A 12,089-nucleotide genomic window follows, 5' to 3' on the forward strand; every position below is an offset into this window, starting at 1 on the left:
AGAAATTAAACTTGCCTTGCTGGGAAAGCCAAAGGAACATTAGAGTGACGTTATACGTTCAATAAAGGGATTAACCACACAGGTGTGAAAGAAATGTGTGAGTCTGGTTCAGAAAACCAGAAAAGAATTTAAGAGCTTGAGAAAAGTCCCAGGTACGTATCCACTCAGCCCATGTATCTCATTCAGGAGCATGGTGGTGCAGTAGTTAGTGGATCAGGACACCAGCGGAGCAGGGCAAAACTGCTTTCGATAAAAGTCTAATAAAACATGAACGACAACAAATTATAAACCCTAAAATGCATAAGATTTCTGAAGAAAAATAGACACCATTTCACTTTTTGAAAATAGAATCGATGGGTGCCTCAAAATGTAACTTGTAGTCCAGAACAGTCCTTCAATACTTTGATTTACCCCCCATCTCCACTGATTCACTGCTGAGGCAGGTCTGAGTGGGAGCCATTTGTACATTGAACAAAGAGTAAGGGAGACAATACAGGGAACCAGTGGTAGAATACAGCCTACAGTCAGACAAAGCATTACTGACTCTTACTGTTCGAGTTCTGTCTGTAAGGAAATTAGTAACCCAGCTGACCAGATCAAAAATCAGATAATGGCTTGGTTGCCGGGAAATAGGCTTGAGTACAATACGAGCATATTTGTCAGATATCAGCATCTGATCTTTGTGTGTGGCTATCCCCTAATCCATATAGCCTATTAACAAAGGCCTGGTAATGCAGTTTCAAAAACCAAGGGACCTGACAGCTCCTGGCTGCTTTGTGCTTCGTGCTGTAATGTAACACTATTTATCGATGGCGCAGTGGGGGCAATAAGTGTCTGCGATATCAGGTCACCTCTGTCAACACAGACGGGTGCAGCAGGTGCCCCTGATCACTGGGGGGGGGGGCTGGTGATATAAAACAAGGCACCGCACACCTGGCCAGGAGCGCACCTCCCTTCCTAGGGACGGGGCACAGACTCAAAATCAAAATCACGCAAGAAAACGAGGAGGGGGCAGGAGGGGGGGTGAAGTAGGTTTCCATGATTCTGCCTGGGGGCTAATGGATCCCAAACCCAGACCTGCCCAGCAAGCTGAGAAAGAAAGAGGCACGCTGGTTGTAAGCAGGAAAGCAAAAGACTGCACCTGGCCGCTGTTAAGAGTCTACACCTGCTGTAGCACAGACTTATCTCCCATTTCCAGCATTTCATTCTAGAGAAGCCAGACAGCTAACAAACGCATAAGAAAGAAAATAATACCAGTGGAGGCCACACAACCCAGTTAGCTGGTGTTGACTTCAACATGGCTGAGCGACTTGGTCTGGACCCCCACCACTCTTTGTGTAAAGATGTGCCCCCTGATACTGCTGTATCATAACTGCAGTGTCACAGGCATACTGCCTTCAGAGTCTACCCTCCGCTTTGTTGTAGAAACAGGCAGCCCGAGGCCGAAAGAGATCATATCTAAATGACTCTATAAAAAAGCCTTTGAACAATGTTTGGGGCACTCAAATTGCTCCTTCATCAGCTGCTACTTTTCTCACAGTGAAGCCTGGCAGAGCTTGTACTGCACTAAGACCATCCAGGTAAAGCAGATCCAAGACTGGAGAAATATAAGTAACAATATTATTAAACTAATGTGATCACAGAGCATTTCAGAACTCAGCTTGGAGCAATGAAGTGTTATCAGCTCCGTCACATTAAAGCAAGTCAAAAAGGACAATGTGTCCAACTGTGGCTTGGCTACCGGACCTACTGTGCACGTTGCTTAGGCTGTGCATTATTTTATCAAGGAGCAATGAAAACATCCCCCTTTCCTGTAGAATTGATGTATTGGGCTCCATCCTGAAAACCTTTCAGGGACAACTTCTTTCGGAAAGCCATTCCCCTACTTAGCTTGTCAGAGAACTGTCATCTAGCAAGAAGTCTGGCACAAAGAACATTTAAAAAGGCATCACAAAATTAGTTTGAATACCTGAATAAGACTAAGCAAGTGTGGACAAGGAAAACCAGGGGACTGCTGCGATGGTGGTGGACCAGAAGGGGACGCTCCTCTCACTGGATCTTAGCGGATACTTGACGGAGCCAGCCAGCCAGTGCCACAGTACGATGACAGAGGACACTGTGGTTTAAGAGGTGTCCATCAAAGCTGGTGTTCAACCAATGGCCCGCTGACTTGGTCATTAAAAACACCACGGTGTTAAATTCCACTCCAGGCTTGCACAGTCAGGAGGAAACTAAGAAGATGGGCTTGAACACCTGAACACCGCTACACAAAGGGCGGTGGGTGTCTGAAACAAGCTACCCCTCCCAGTTGCGTTTCTGAAGCGAACTCAAATAAAAATACCATCAGCCTCATGAGCAAAAGGGACCGATTGCCTGTAGCCATTGTGTGCTTTTGTTACCCTGATAAACAAAACGAGAAACACACTGCTGTGTTGTTCGCCCAATAGGCCCTTATCTGTAGGAAAATTGCTGTGCAAAGCTGAGCTGCAAAACAGATCAGTGTTTGGCAGTGACCTCGCCTGCGACCCATCGCATTAACAGACTGCCATTGTTTGATCAAGTGGACATACACACATATAGCGCGCGTAGCACACACCTGGGCGATAAGGAGCTAAGGGCAGAATCACGTGGGGCCCTAAAAATCCCTATGCACACCTGCGAGCAGCCCTGTGGGCCCGCCTGGGGTACCCGGCGTTTTTGCATTATCATCTGGTTCTCACGCTAATCTAAAGCACACAGGTCCGGGACCGACAAAGACACCCCTCACTGTGTGGAACGCAGGAGCTGTGGGAAAAGTACATTGCCTGCAACAGGAGCCCACTTGCTGAGACCCGGCAAATTGTAAAAACTCTAGAATAAACACTTCATATCAGAAAAAAAAAACCTCATCGAATCCAATGTGATTATTCCTGCTTGATATGAGTGATTGAGGTCCCACAAGATCCTGGCTCTGGGCATCCCGGAGTCATTGTGTTATTCCAACTGATCAATTACCAGCTGGTTACTGAACCGATATATTGATTGACTCGAACCTCTGCAAGTTTTTTTTGGTCGTTAGTTAATTAAGAAATGCTCTAGTTAAGTAGCAATCACCAACACGTTAAACGGAATACAACTGGTTAAGACAATTAAGGGATGGATTATGTAACAGAGAGCTCAGCAGGAATGAAGGCCAGCGCAAAAACCAGCCGTGTTACCAGTGGACCAGTAGGTGGCGCTCTTGTCTCCTGAGCGCATTTTCCAAACCAACGCCCCAGGGACAGTGCGCTGTAGAAGGCACCTTTCTACAAATGACGTCTTAAATCAAGGTCTTAATTACTCGTCCGTTAAAGATTCCATGGCTCTGTGCATGAAAGACAGGGTGCTCACACCTGCGTCCTGGCCTGAAGTTTCCCCCCCAATTCAGCTGGGGAAGCAGGTTTGTCCACCGACCAGTAGGGAGCAGTGGGGCTGCTGAGTGTCACCCAGCCATGGCCTCTACAGCCACAGGATCCTCTGGGATAAAAATCACTACTAAATCACCACTTAAAGGCACTAACTCATGGGCAGTGTGGTGGCTCTGTGGCTCAGGATCTGCACCTGTGGCTGGAAGGTTGCCGGTTCAAATCCCACAGCCGGCAGAGGAATCCTACTCCGTTGGGCCCCTGAGCAAGGCCCACTGGTCCAGAGGTGCCGTATAAATGTCTGACCCTGCGCTCTGACCCCCAGCTTCTCTCTCCTCGTCTGTGTGTCTCATGGAGAGCAAGCTGGGGTCTGTGAAAAGACAAATTCCAAATACAAGAAATTGTATATGGCCAACAAAGCGATCTTAAATCTTATCACCCTCAATTCCTCGAAGGCATGAGCGATAACATTTACAGAGCTATGGTACAGTGCAGTGGTGTCATACACTGGGCTGCAGTGCCCCCTAGTGGATCTCACAGAGTACTGCAGTCTGATCAAACAGCCAAGCCCAAGTGGAGCCGGCAGACATTTTAACCAGAAAGAGATGAAACGATGTAACATTTGATGTAACATTAACGTTGAGGGCACATTTATGTGGCTACGGAATACACGCTCAGATAGCCTACAACCAGATCAATAGCAGGAGCCATCCTTTCGTTACCAGTTTCATTTCATTTTTAATGGTTTCTTAATTCCCCCCAGTCGGATCGTTTTTTAAATGCACACACAACAGTCTCTTGAACATCTAAATACAAACTTGCAGCCATCTTCCTCTTAGGTTTCATCCAGGTGGTTTCTCACAGAAAAAAATTGTTCTTTTTTTTCCAGGAACCATAAACGTTGGTGGGTAAGAATTCACATGAGCTTGCCCAGAACGCTGAGGTCAGGGTGTGACGCCGGAATCTCACAGGCCTGTCCTGTCACGAGAGAGACTGCTCACGTGACCCACAGGCGCTCCAAACTCAGCCGTGAAAATGTTTTTTGTGAAGCCCTCACTTTCACCCGGCGTCTCCCCTGGTTTTTCAGCACCACCGAGCCCCTCGGTGCCGATGACCCCCGATGACCCCCTGCCGGATGTTGGGGAGCCCTGGTCAGCTGGCTGGGGGCTCATCTCCCCCCAGGGTGTCGAGCCACAGCTCCAGAGCGAACTTAGTGCCGGTGCTGACCCGCTCCAGGTCTCCGCCCTGCGCGGGCGCCTGGCTCAGCAGCACCGCTGTGGACAGAGTGGACCCGACGAGCCCCCCCGCGCTGGACACCTCCCAGACCCTGGAACACAGAGCACACACACGGAAACCACAGTGACACCCCGAAACATTACCCTCTCCGACTGGGAGCAGGACGGAGAAGAGCGACCCGCCTCATCCCCAAGAACTGAATCTCTTTAGTCCTGAACTGGGAGGAGTAGGAGGAGGCTCCGAGGGCACTGGAAATCCAGGATGCGGTCACACGTGGGGTGTCAGGTAGGATGTCTGGGTTTCGGAATACAAAACACTCCCTTTTGTCAGTGGTGCTTCAGTGCACTTCTCTCCAAGTCCTGCCTTGGCTTTGGCTGCTGGCTCTCTATGGTTTAACAGCCCTGCACTGCCCCTCACTATATATAGCCAGCAGCTACATCACCCTGCAGCTCCCAGCTGGCAGCCCACTGGAGCTCAGCTCCTGGGAAAGCTAAGGGTTCTGCTGGAAGAGGTGTTAGTGAGACAAGTAGGGGGAGCTCACCCTGCCATCTGTGTGGGTACTAATGCCCCAGTATAGTGACGGAGACACACTGTATATACTGCATATACTTTAGAAAAGGTGCTGTCCTTCCAATGAGATGTAAAACTGAGGTCCTGACTTTCTGTGGTCATTAAATATCCCAGGGTGTTTCTTGAAAAGAGTAGGGGTGTTAGCCCGGTGTCTTGGCTCAATTTCCCCCTGTCCTTTACCCATCATGGCCTCCTAATAACCCCCCTCTCTGAACTGGCTTCATCACTCTGCTCTCCTCCTCACTGAGAGCTGGTGTGTGGGGAGTGTACTGGCGCATCATCCAGGTGGGGCTGCACACTGGTGGTGGTGGAGGGGATCCCCATGACCTGTAAAGCGCTTGGAGTGGAGTGTCCAGAAAAGTGCTATGAGGTGTGAGAAAGACACAAACACAGAGCTTTGCAGACGCACACTCCAGCAGGGGCTTCATACCTGACTGTCGGGGGCAGGTGGGCTGGCAGCTGCCCCAGGCCATCTGCCCCGTCCACAGAGGCCACGATGGCCCTGGCCAGCACAGCGTCCAGCCACACACAGCCGCTGACCTCCTGGGGTTCGGGCCTCAGTCTCGCCTGAGGGAGACAGACAGAGCGGTTCAGGGTTCAGGGTTCAGGGATAGAGCGAGCCCGCACCCACCGAGCTGTGATGGGTCAGGAGGAAGCACCTGGCCGAGACTCACCTGGAGCTGTAGGTGCGTGCGACAGCTGCGCAGGAGCAGGTAGGTGACGATGTGGTGTCGCTGTGGCAACCCCCTGGTCAGCATGGGTGGGTACACGGACTGGAGTGATTTGGGGGATGGGGGGGTTTGAGACGAACAGCACAAGATAACACAGAGAATCAGCACTGCTGCTACCATCGGCGAGTTATCACCCGCACGCCTGTTTTCCGATCACCTCGGAGCGGATCCCAGTCGAGATTCCTGCTCTCTCCACCCCTCAGCGCTCCCTCCTACCTCTAGTCCCTCGTCTCTCCCGACTCCCCCTTGCTGCTCGGCGACTGTTCCCCCTGGCTCCTGCCTCTCTATCTGGTCCTAGTCCTCAAGCACACAGCCTCCTGCAGACATCAGCGCCTGAACACTCCCGCCTCGGCCCCACTGCCTCTCTGCTCCTCTTCAGTGCCCATCTTATCTCACCGCACGCGTGACCCCTGATCACTGTGGGCCCCGGTACTCTGTCGGCCCCGGCGCCCTGTGGGCTCTGGTACTCTGTCGGCCCCGGCGCCCTGTGGGCTCTGGTACTCTGTCGGCCCCGGCGCCCTGTGGGCTCTGGTACTCTGTCGGCCCCGGCGCCCTGTGGGCTCTGGTACTCTGTCGGCCCCGGTACCCTGGGGACTCTGGTACTCTGTCGGCCCCGGTACCCTGGGGACTCTGGTACTCTGTCGGCCCCGGTACCCTGGGGACTCTGGTACTCTGTCGGCCCCGGTACCCTGGGGACTCTGGTACTCTGTGGGCTCTGGTACTCTGTGGGCTCTGGTACTCTGTGGGCTCTGGTACCCTGTGGGCCCCAGTACCCTGTCAGGCCTGGTACCCTGTGGGCCCCAGTACCCTGTCAGGCCTGGTACCCTGCACTGCTTGGCACCTCCTTCATGTTATTACTGAAGCCAGGATTACCACCGCTATAATTTCTCACGCTACCCTGTCATCCAGCTGTTTGATTATTCTCTGCACATTCTACATATATTATTCAAGACCATTTTTTCTACACCTGTACTGTATGTCTAATTTGCTAGGGCATGTTCCAAGACAAGCTTTCATTAAACCACACTGCTTACTGCACAGAGTGAGAGCCGGCAATGAAACTGCTGTGCCTCACTGGTTCATTGGTTCTGTCCTGGAATCATTTAAAAGCTTTCGCTAATTGCCCTCAGAGAAATCCGTTACATTCATTCAGAGCAGCGGTCGCAGTGATAAAGCTGCAGGATCTGCATGGAGGTCGAGCCCCGTTCAGCTCACGAGAGATGCAGAATTCCTCATCTTCATCAGTTGCCGACGCCACCCTCTGCTTCCCTCCTCCCCCTCCCGGTGCGCCCACCTACCTCCCACAGTCCCAGCAGCCTGCAGGAGAACTCGTCCGGGCCCAGCCACAGTCCCGTCTCCTCTCCCAGCTCCCTCAGCCCCGCGTCCAGCAGCTGCAAGAGGTGCACGCAGCCCCTGCCGTCAGCTGCTTTCTCTTTGGGTTGTCTGCCTGTCTTCCGAGACCGGTTATTAAATCTCAATCACAAACGTCATTGACGACAGAGAAAAATTTGACAAATTCTGAACTGAGCACAAAGTCGTGAACGTTGTGAAAGTACTGTAAGTCGCCATGTCGTTGCAAGGCCCTGGTTCACGAGAATTGTGACGTGAAGCAGCCCTTCCTGCTCACTAGTCACACTAATGACAAGCGTACTGTGATGTCCGAGTGAGTAAGTACAGGCTGTGCAGCACATATTTGACCGCAGAAATGTTCCAGCATGACCTGCAGGCAGAATTAACAAAGAATTTCCATTTATCAGCAAAACCGTCTCAATGTCAAGAGCAATATTCCTCTTGGATTAATGGAGATGTTTTCACAAGCCTGCTTGTTTACAGTGTAATAGGGCTGCTTCACCTCAGCAGAGGTTTTATTGCCTCATTCTGAATCACAGAACATGACAGCAATATGGTTGGGCGCATACCTGGACATTAAATCTATTTTGTGATATAAGAGGCTAGGAGGTTTTACAAGTTACTAGGAACATTTTATGTTTTATTGTGGTTTGAAATGCTGTCAACAATGTTGATTCTTTCTAAAACTAAAACATAAAAATAGATCATAAATCGTAAATCATCAATCTTCTAACCACTTCTTTCAAGTCAGGATCAAAGTGGAGCCGGAGTCTATCCCAGCAAGCAACGGGACGCCAGTCCAACGCAGGGCAGACAGAGACAGACATGGACATGGACACGATCACACCAGGGCCAATTGGATCAAAAACCATTTCACCTACGAGCATCTCTTTGGACTGTGGGAGGAACCGGAGGAAACGCTCTGGAACCAGTGAAGAACATGCAAACTCCACACAGACAGCACCCCAGGTCCAGAACTGAATTCATGGCTTCAGCGCTGTGAGACAGCAATGCCGGCCACTGCCCCACCGAGCCGCCCCAGATGAAAACTCCCGATTAAAAAAATTAGGGAGCAGGAGAGAGAAAATCTGCATTAATCTTATAAAGCGAAAGGGGGCGGCTGGGCTGTATCGATGCTGCCAACAGCACGGCTATGATCACACACAAAAGCCTTTACCTTCTCACCCAGCTCCACATGGCCACCTGAAAGACAGAGAGAACAGCGCTTAGTCCAGCTGGCACAGGGGCAACCCTCCTCCTGGTTTGTCTTCTGATTGTTACAGTGTGTGGATTTTGTTTTTGATATTAGGTGTAGCGAACAGTGCAAGAGCATGAGCTGGAAGGATCACAGTTTCCACGCAAGATACAAACTCACAAGCTCCCTGCCTAGAAGGGGATACTCCCACTGCAGATGAAAAGCTCTTACATATATGCCATTCCTGCTTGCAGCCAGCAGGGGGCAGATGATGAAACAGTAGCAGGCAGTCAGTCTGTGCCAGTTGTGCCATGCTGTTCCCTACCTGGGGGCACCCAGATGTTGGGGAAGATGGTAAGAGCGGCTGCCCGCCGGGTCAGCAGGGTCTTCTGATCGGCAGTCTGCAGCAGGACGGCCACGCCCACGTCCACCCCCCGGGCCTGGACATCCGACGGGAGGGAAGCGGCCTCGGTGGCGGAGAGGCACTTGAAGGGGCAGAACGGAGCTCTCTGGAGAGAAAGAGGGCATCTGTTGCATGCTCCCACAACCCTTTGTGTAAAGAAGTGCCACCTGGTCTCAGTTTTAAGTGGAAGTACATTTAAAACCAAGAGCAGGAGGCACTACTTTACGCAAAGGGTGGGGGGAGTGTGGAACAAGCAGGCCAGCCATGTTGAAGAAGCTGATATCCTGGCTTACCCCAGGAAACATCTGGATGAGATCCTGGGATCAATTAACTGCTAACTACTAGATGGGCCAGATCTCATTTGTAAACTTATGTTCATATTTGGATATTCAGATCTGGGGTTCCGAACAACAAGGTAAACAGATGTCTTTGCCTTTTCTTAAAAACCTGTTGAATCAGACCCCTGATTCCTTTCTTCTGCACAAGTGTGTGCGTGAGACCTCCCACTCTTTCTATTATGTGCTGCCCAGTGAAGCTGTCGTCTTTTGGAAAATACAAAATTGTGCTCAAAATGATCAATCGATGAGCTTTATTCCTTGATTTTCTTTTGTATTTGCTGTCCAGTTTTCCCAATCAAGTCATCCACGTCAAACTGCTATTCTTAAGGATGGATAGCGTTGGATTTGGCCAAGATAATGACACAGAGCACAGCTGGGAAGAGCTCCTTGTCCACACTGGGCTGGTGAATCTGTTTCACTCACATCTTTATACAGCACAATGCTCATTGATCAAGGGCCTGACAGCTGCTCTTTCTGCCAGAAGACGACCCAGATCTGGAAATCTACAGTTTTACCCAACACTGCTTACTAACCAGGCAACACATTTCCTCATTCGGCATCCCAGCGCTTGAACTGGGCTTCGCTCTCCAAGTGTCATTAAGAGGGAAAAGGACGGTCTGTTAGCACGATTTCCTTCTCTGTCCCCGACCCAAAGGCGGGAGAGCCACTGACCCGGAGAAGGACCCGGCTGGCCCCCTCTCTCTCCCCCGCCGACAGCACAAAGTGCTGGCCCTCCAGAGAGCAGCTCACCTCCACCTGGTCGGCATGGCAACCCGAGAGCGCGCCCGTGATGCTCTGGGAGACACGAGGAGGAGAGAAAGGGAACATTACACAAGGGAGAAGGGGGGGGGGGGGAGAACTGGAGAAATAGGGAGCATTTGCAAGAGGTACCATATTTTTGTCCTAAAAATTTACCCTGAAACGAATTGGCTTCAACCATCTTTTTACACATCTTCCTAAATTCTCACGTTCTATTACTACAGCTGAGCCCAGCCTTCTAACCGTCTACACTTCAACTATGCCGAGATGTGTACCGCAGCAGTTTTGCAGGAATGACCCGAGGCGCCCGGGGTTACACACCTGTACGAACCGGGCGCACTGGGGCAGGCGGTTTCCTTCCGCCAGGTAGACCAGGACTCTCTTCGCGCTCGCCATCGCCCCCTGCTGGCAGCACAACACGTGGTTTTTTTCCACCCCAGGAGATCACGAACAGAACCCCACCGCTGCACTGCGATTCCTGCTTCTGGGACCCAGCAGAGTGAGTCCGGAACCTACCGGTGGGTCCAGTACAAGTGTGAACGCAAGCCGGCACACGGAGGCTCCAGTGAAGACTGCCCCGTTCGTGCTATCCCGCAGCGCCCCCAGACCCGAAATGCACCGGTTATTTGCCAAACGCCTGTGATGTATCGTCCCAATTCCCACAATAACTCTCTGATATTTTAAATAACACCAGCCCTTACTTCAGAAGAAGGCTGAGTGCTACGAATGTGCTCATTGCAGACCTCATACAATCACGTCAGTATTTTAAATACCGTGCAAAAAAAAATATTTGTATCTGCAGCACACATTTGGACAGACCACATTTCTAGACGCTCTAATTCGGGATGGGAGGTCACGTTTTCCCGAATAATCCATTGACACCCCTCCTCTTCTGCTGCGTTAATTCCTCAGGAGTTACAGAAGAAATTTGCACTCGGGCTCAACGCACAGGAACCAAGTCGGCGTCGCTTCCTGGTTCCTGTCGGCAATAAGGGATTCGTGTAGGAAATAGCGACCTCTGCCGTCCGCCTGGGGAATAGACGAGTTAAATGAACTGCAGCTCATACTTGACATACCCGGCCGGCGCCCATTGACTGTCCAGCTGAGTGTCACAGCGACCCGGAGCCGTGCTGGACTCAGCGTCTACTCGCACGCTCATGTTAATGCAGAGATGATCTCTGGGCTTCTTCGGAATGAGAGGAAAATACATTTAAAAAGGAGAACAGCAGGCACTTTAATCTTTTTACATGAGGGGCTGTGGAGTCTACAACAATCCTCCCAGCTGTATTCAGAGCTGATACCCTCTGGCAGGAGTGTCTGGGTACTGGTCCTGAAGAGCCCCAGTTAAATTAAGTCATTTATAGGTCATTTAAAATGAAAAACCTCATTATCCTCAGGCCTCAAGGACCCGAGTTCTCTCAAATGAACAGACAGCTTGCTTGATTCATCAGTAGCTCACAGGGGTTGCTAGATTTAAGAAACAGGTGACCTATCAGACTGACTGGACTGGGGCTCCCCAAGACCTGGGCTGAGTACCCCTGCAGCCATCTTAAGGAGTAAGTACGTGGCTGCGTCTGCATGCGTAGGCTGCAAAGGAACAAGTAAAGGTTTAGTCCATGCTAGAATAAAACAGACACAACGTTTCAGCTGTGGAGCCTTCTTCGGGTCCACAAGATGCCTGCAGTATGCCCTGCAGCCAAAAAGAAAAGTCTCTTTTCTTTCCCGCATGGAGTAAACCTTCACTTGTTCCTATTGGAACATGTGAAACTACACTTTAATAGTAAAAGGGAATTTTGTCTGAGGGAGCAAATTCTAAAAATTAATATGAGGGCTCAAAGTAGTGACAAGTGACAAATGACAAATGCCCGGACTGTGACTGACAGTATATTGGGTAGCCAATCATTGACTGATTGAAATTGACTGAAAAGCACTTCTTGGTCAGCCAATCACACCAGGGCATTGAAGACACACCCCCTGGCCAGCCAATCACACCAGGGTATTGAAGACACATCCCCTGGCCAGCCAATCACACCAGGGCATTGAAGACACACACACACACACACACACACACCCTGGCCACAGTGAACCCATGACAGGGGCAGCTGGGATATGTTGCTGATAGGA

General features: G+C 50.8%; 1 protein-coding gene across 7 annotated transcripts; it reads right to left on the reverse strand.

Annotated features, from left to right (window-relative positions):
• Window positions 1-4,096: 4,096 nt before the first annotated feature.
• nudt17 (nudix (nucleoside diphosphate linked moiety X)-type motif 17) lies at window positions 4,097-10,914 on the reverse strand. Of its 7 annotated transcripts, none has more exons than XM_088905614.1 (9): window positions 10,785-10,910; window positions 10,287-10,367; window positions 9,957-10,001; window positions 8,791-8,974; window positions 8,448-8,473; window positions 7,219-7,311; window positions 5,864-5,962; window positions 5,620-5,756; window positions 4,097-4,710 (listed from the first exon to the last, which is right to left on the reverse strand). In XM_088905614.1, exons 1-9 carry the CDS (start codon window positions 10,839-10,841, stop codon window positions 4,536-4,538), a joined length of 897 nt encoding a protein of 298 aa, XP_088761740.1. In that variant the 5' UTR covers window positions 10,842-10,910; the 3' UTR covers window positions 4,097-4,535. The 7 variants fall into 7 exon arrangements, with proteins under 7 accessions (XP_088761740.1, XP_088761737.1, XP_088761739.1 ...); XM_088905611.1 differs by having other exon boundaries at window positions 9,879-10,001; XM_088905613.1 differs by having other exon boundaries at window positions 9,879-10,001; window positions 10,482-10,908.
• Window positions 10,915-12,089: the final 1,175 nt, after the last annotated feature.

This window comes from Atractosteus spatula, chromosome 25, assembly GCF_055471065.1.
Source record: "Atractosteus spatula isolate fAtrSpa1 chromosome 25, fAtrSpa1.hap1, whole genome shotgun sequence".
NCBI classification, from domain to species: Eukaryota; Metazoa; Chordata; class Actinopteri; order Semionotiformes; family Lepisosteidae; genus Atractosteus; species Atractosteus spatula.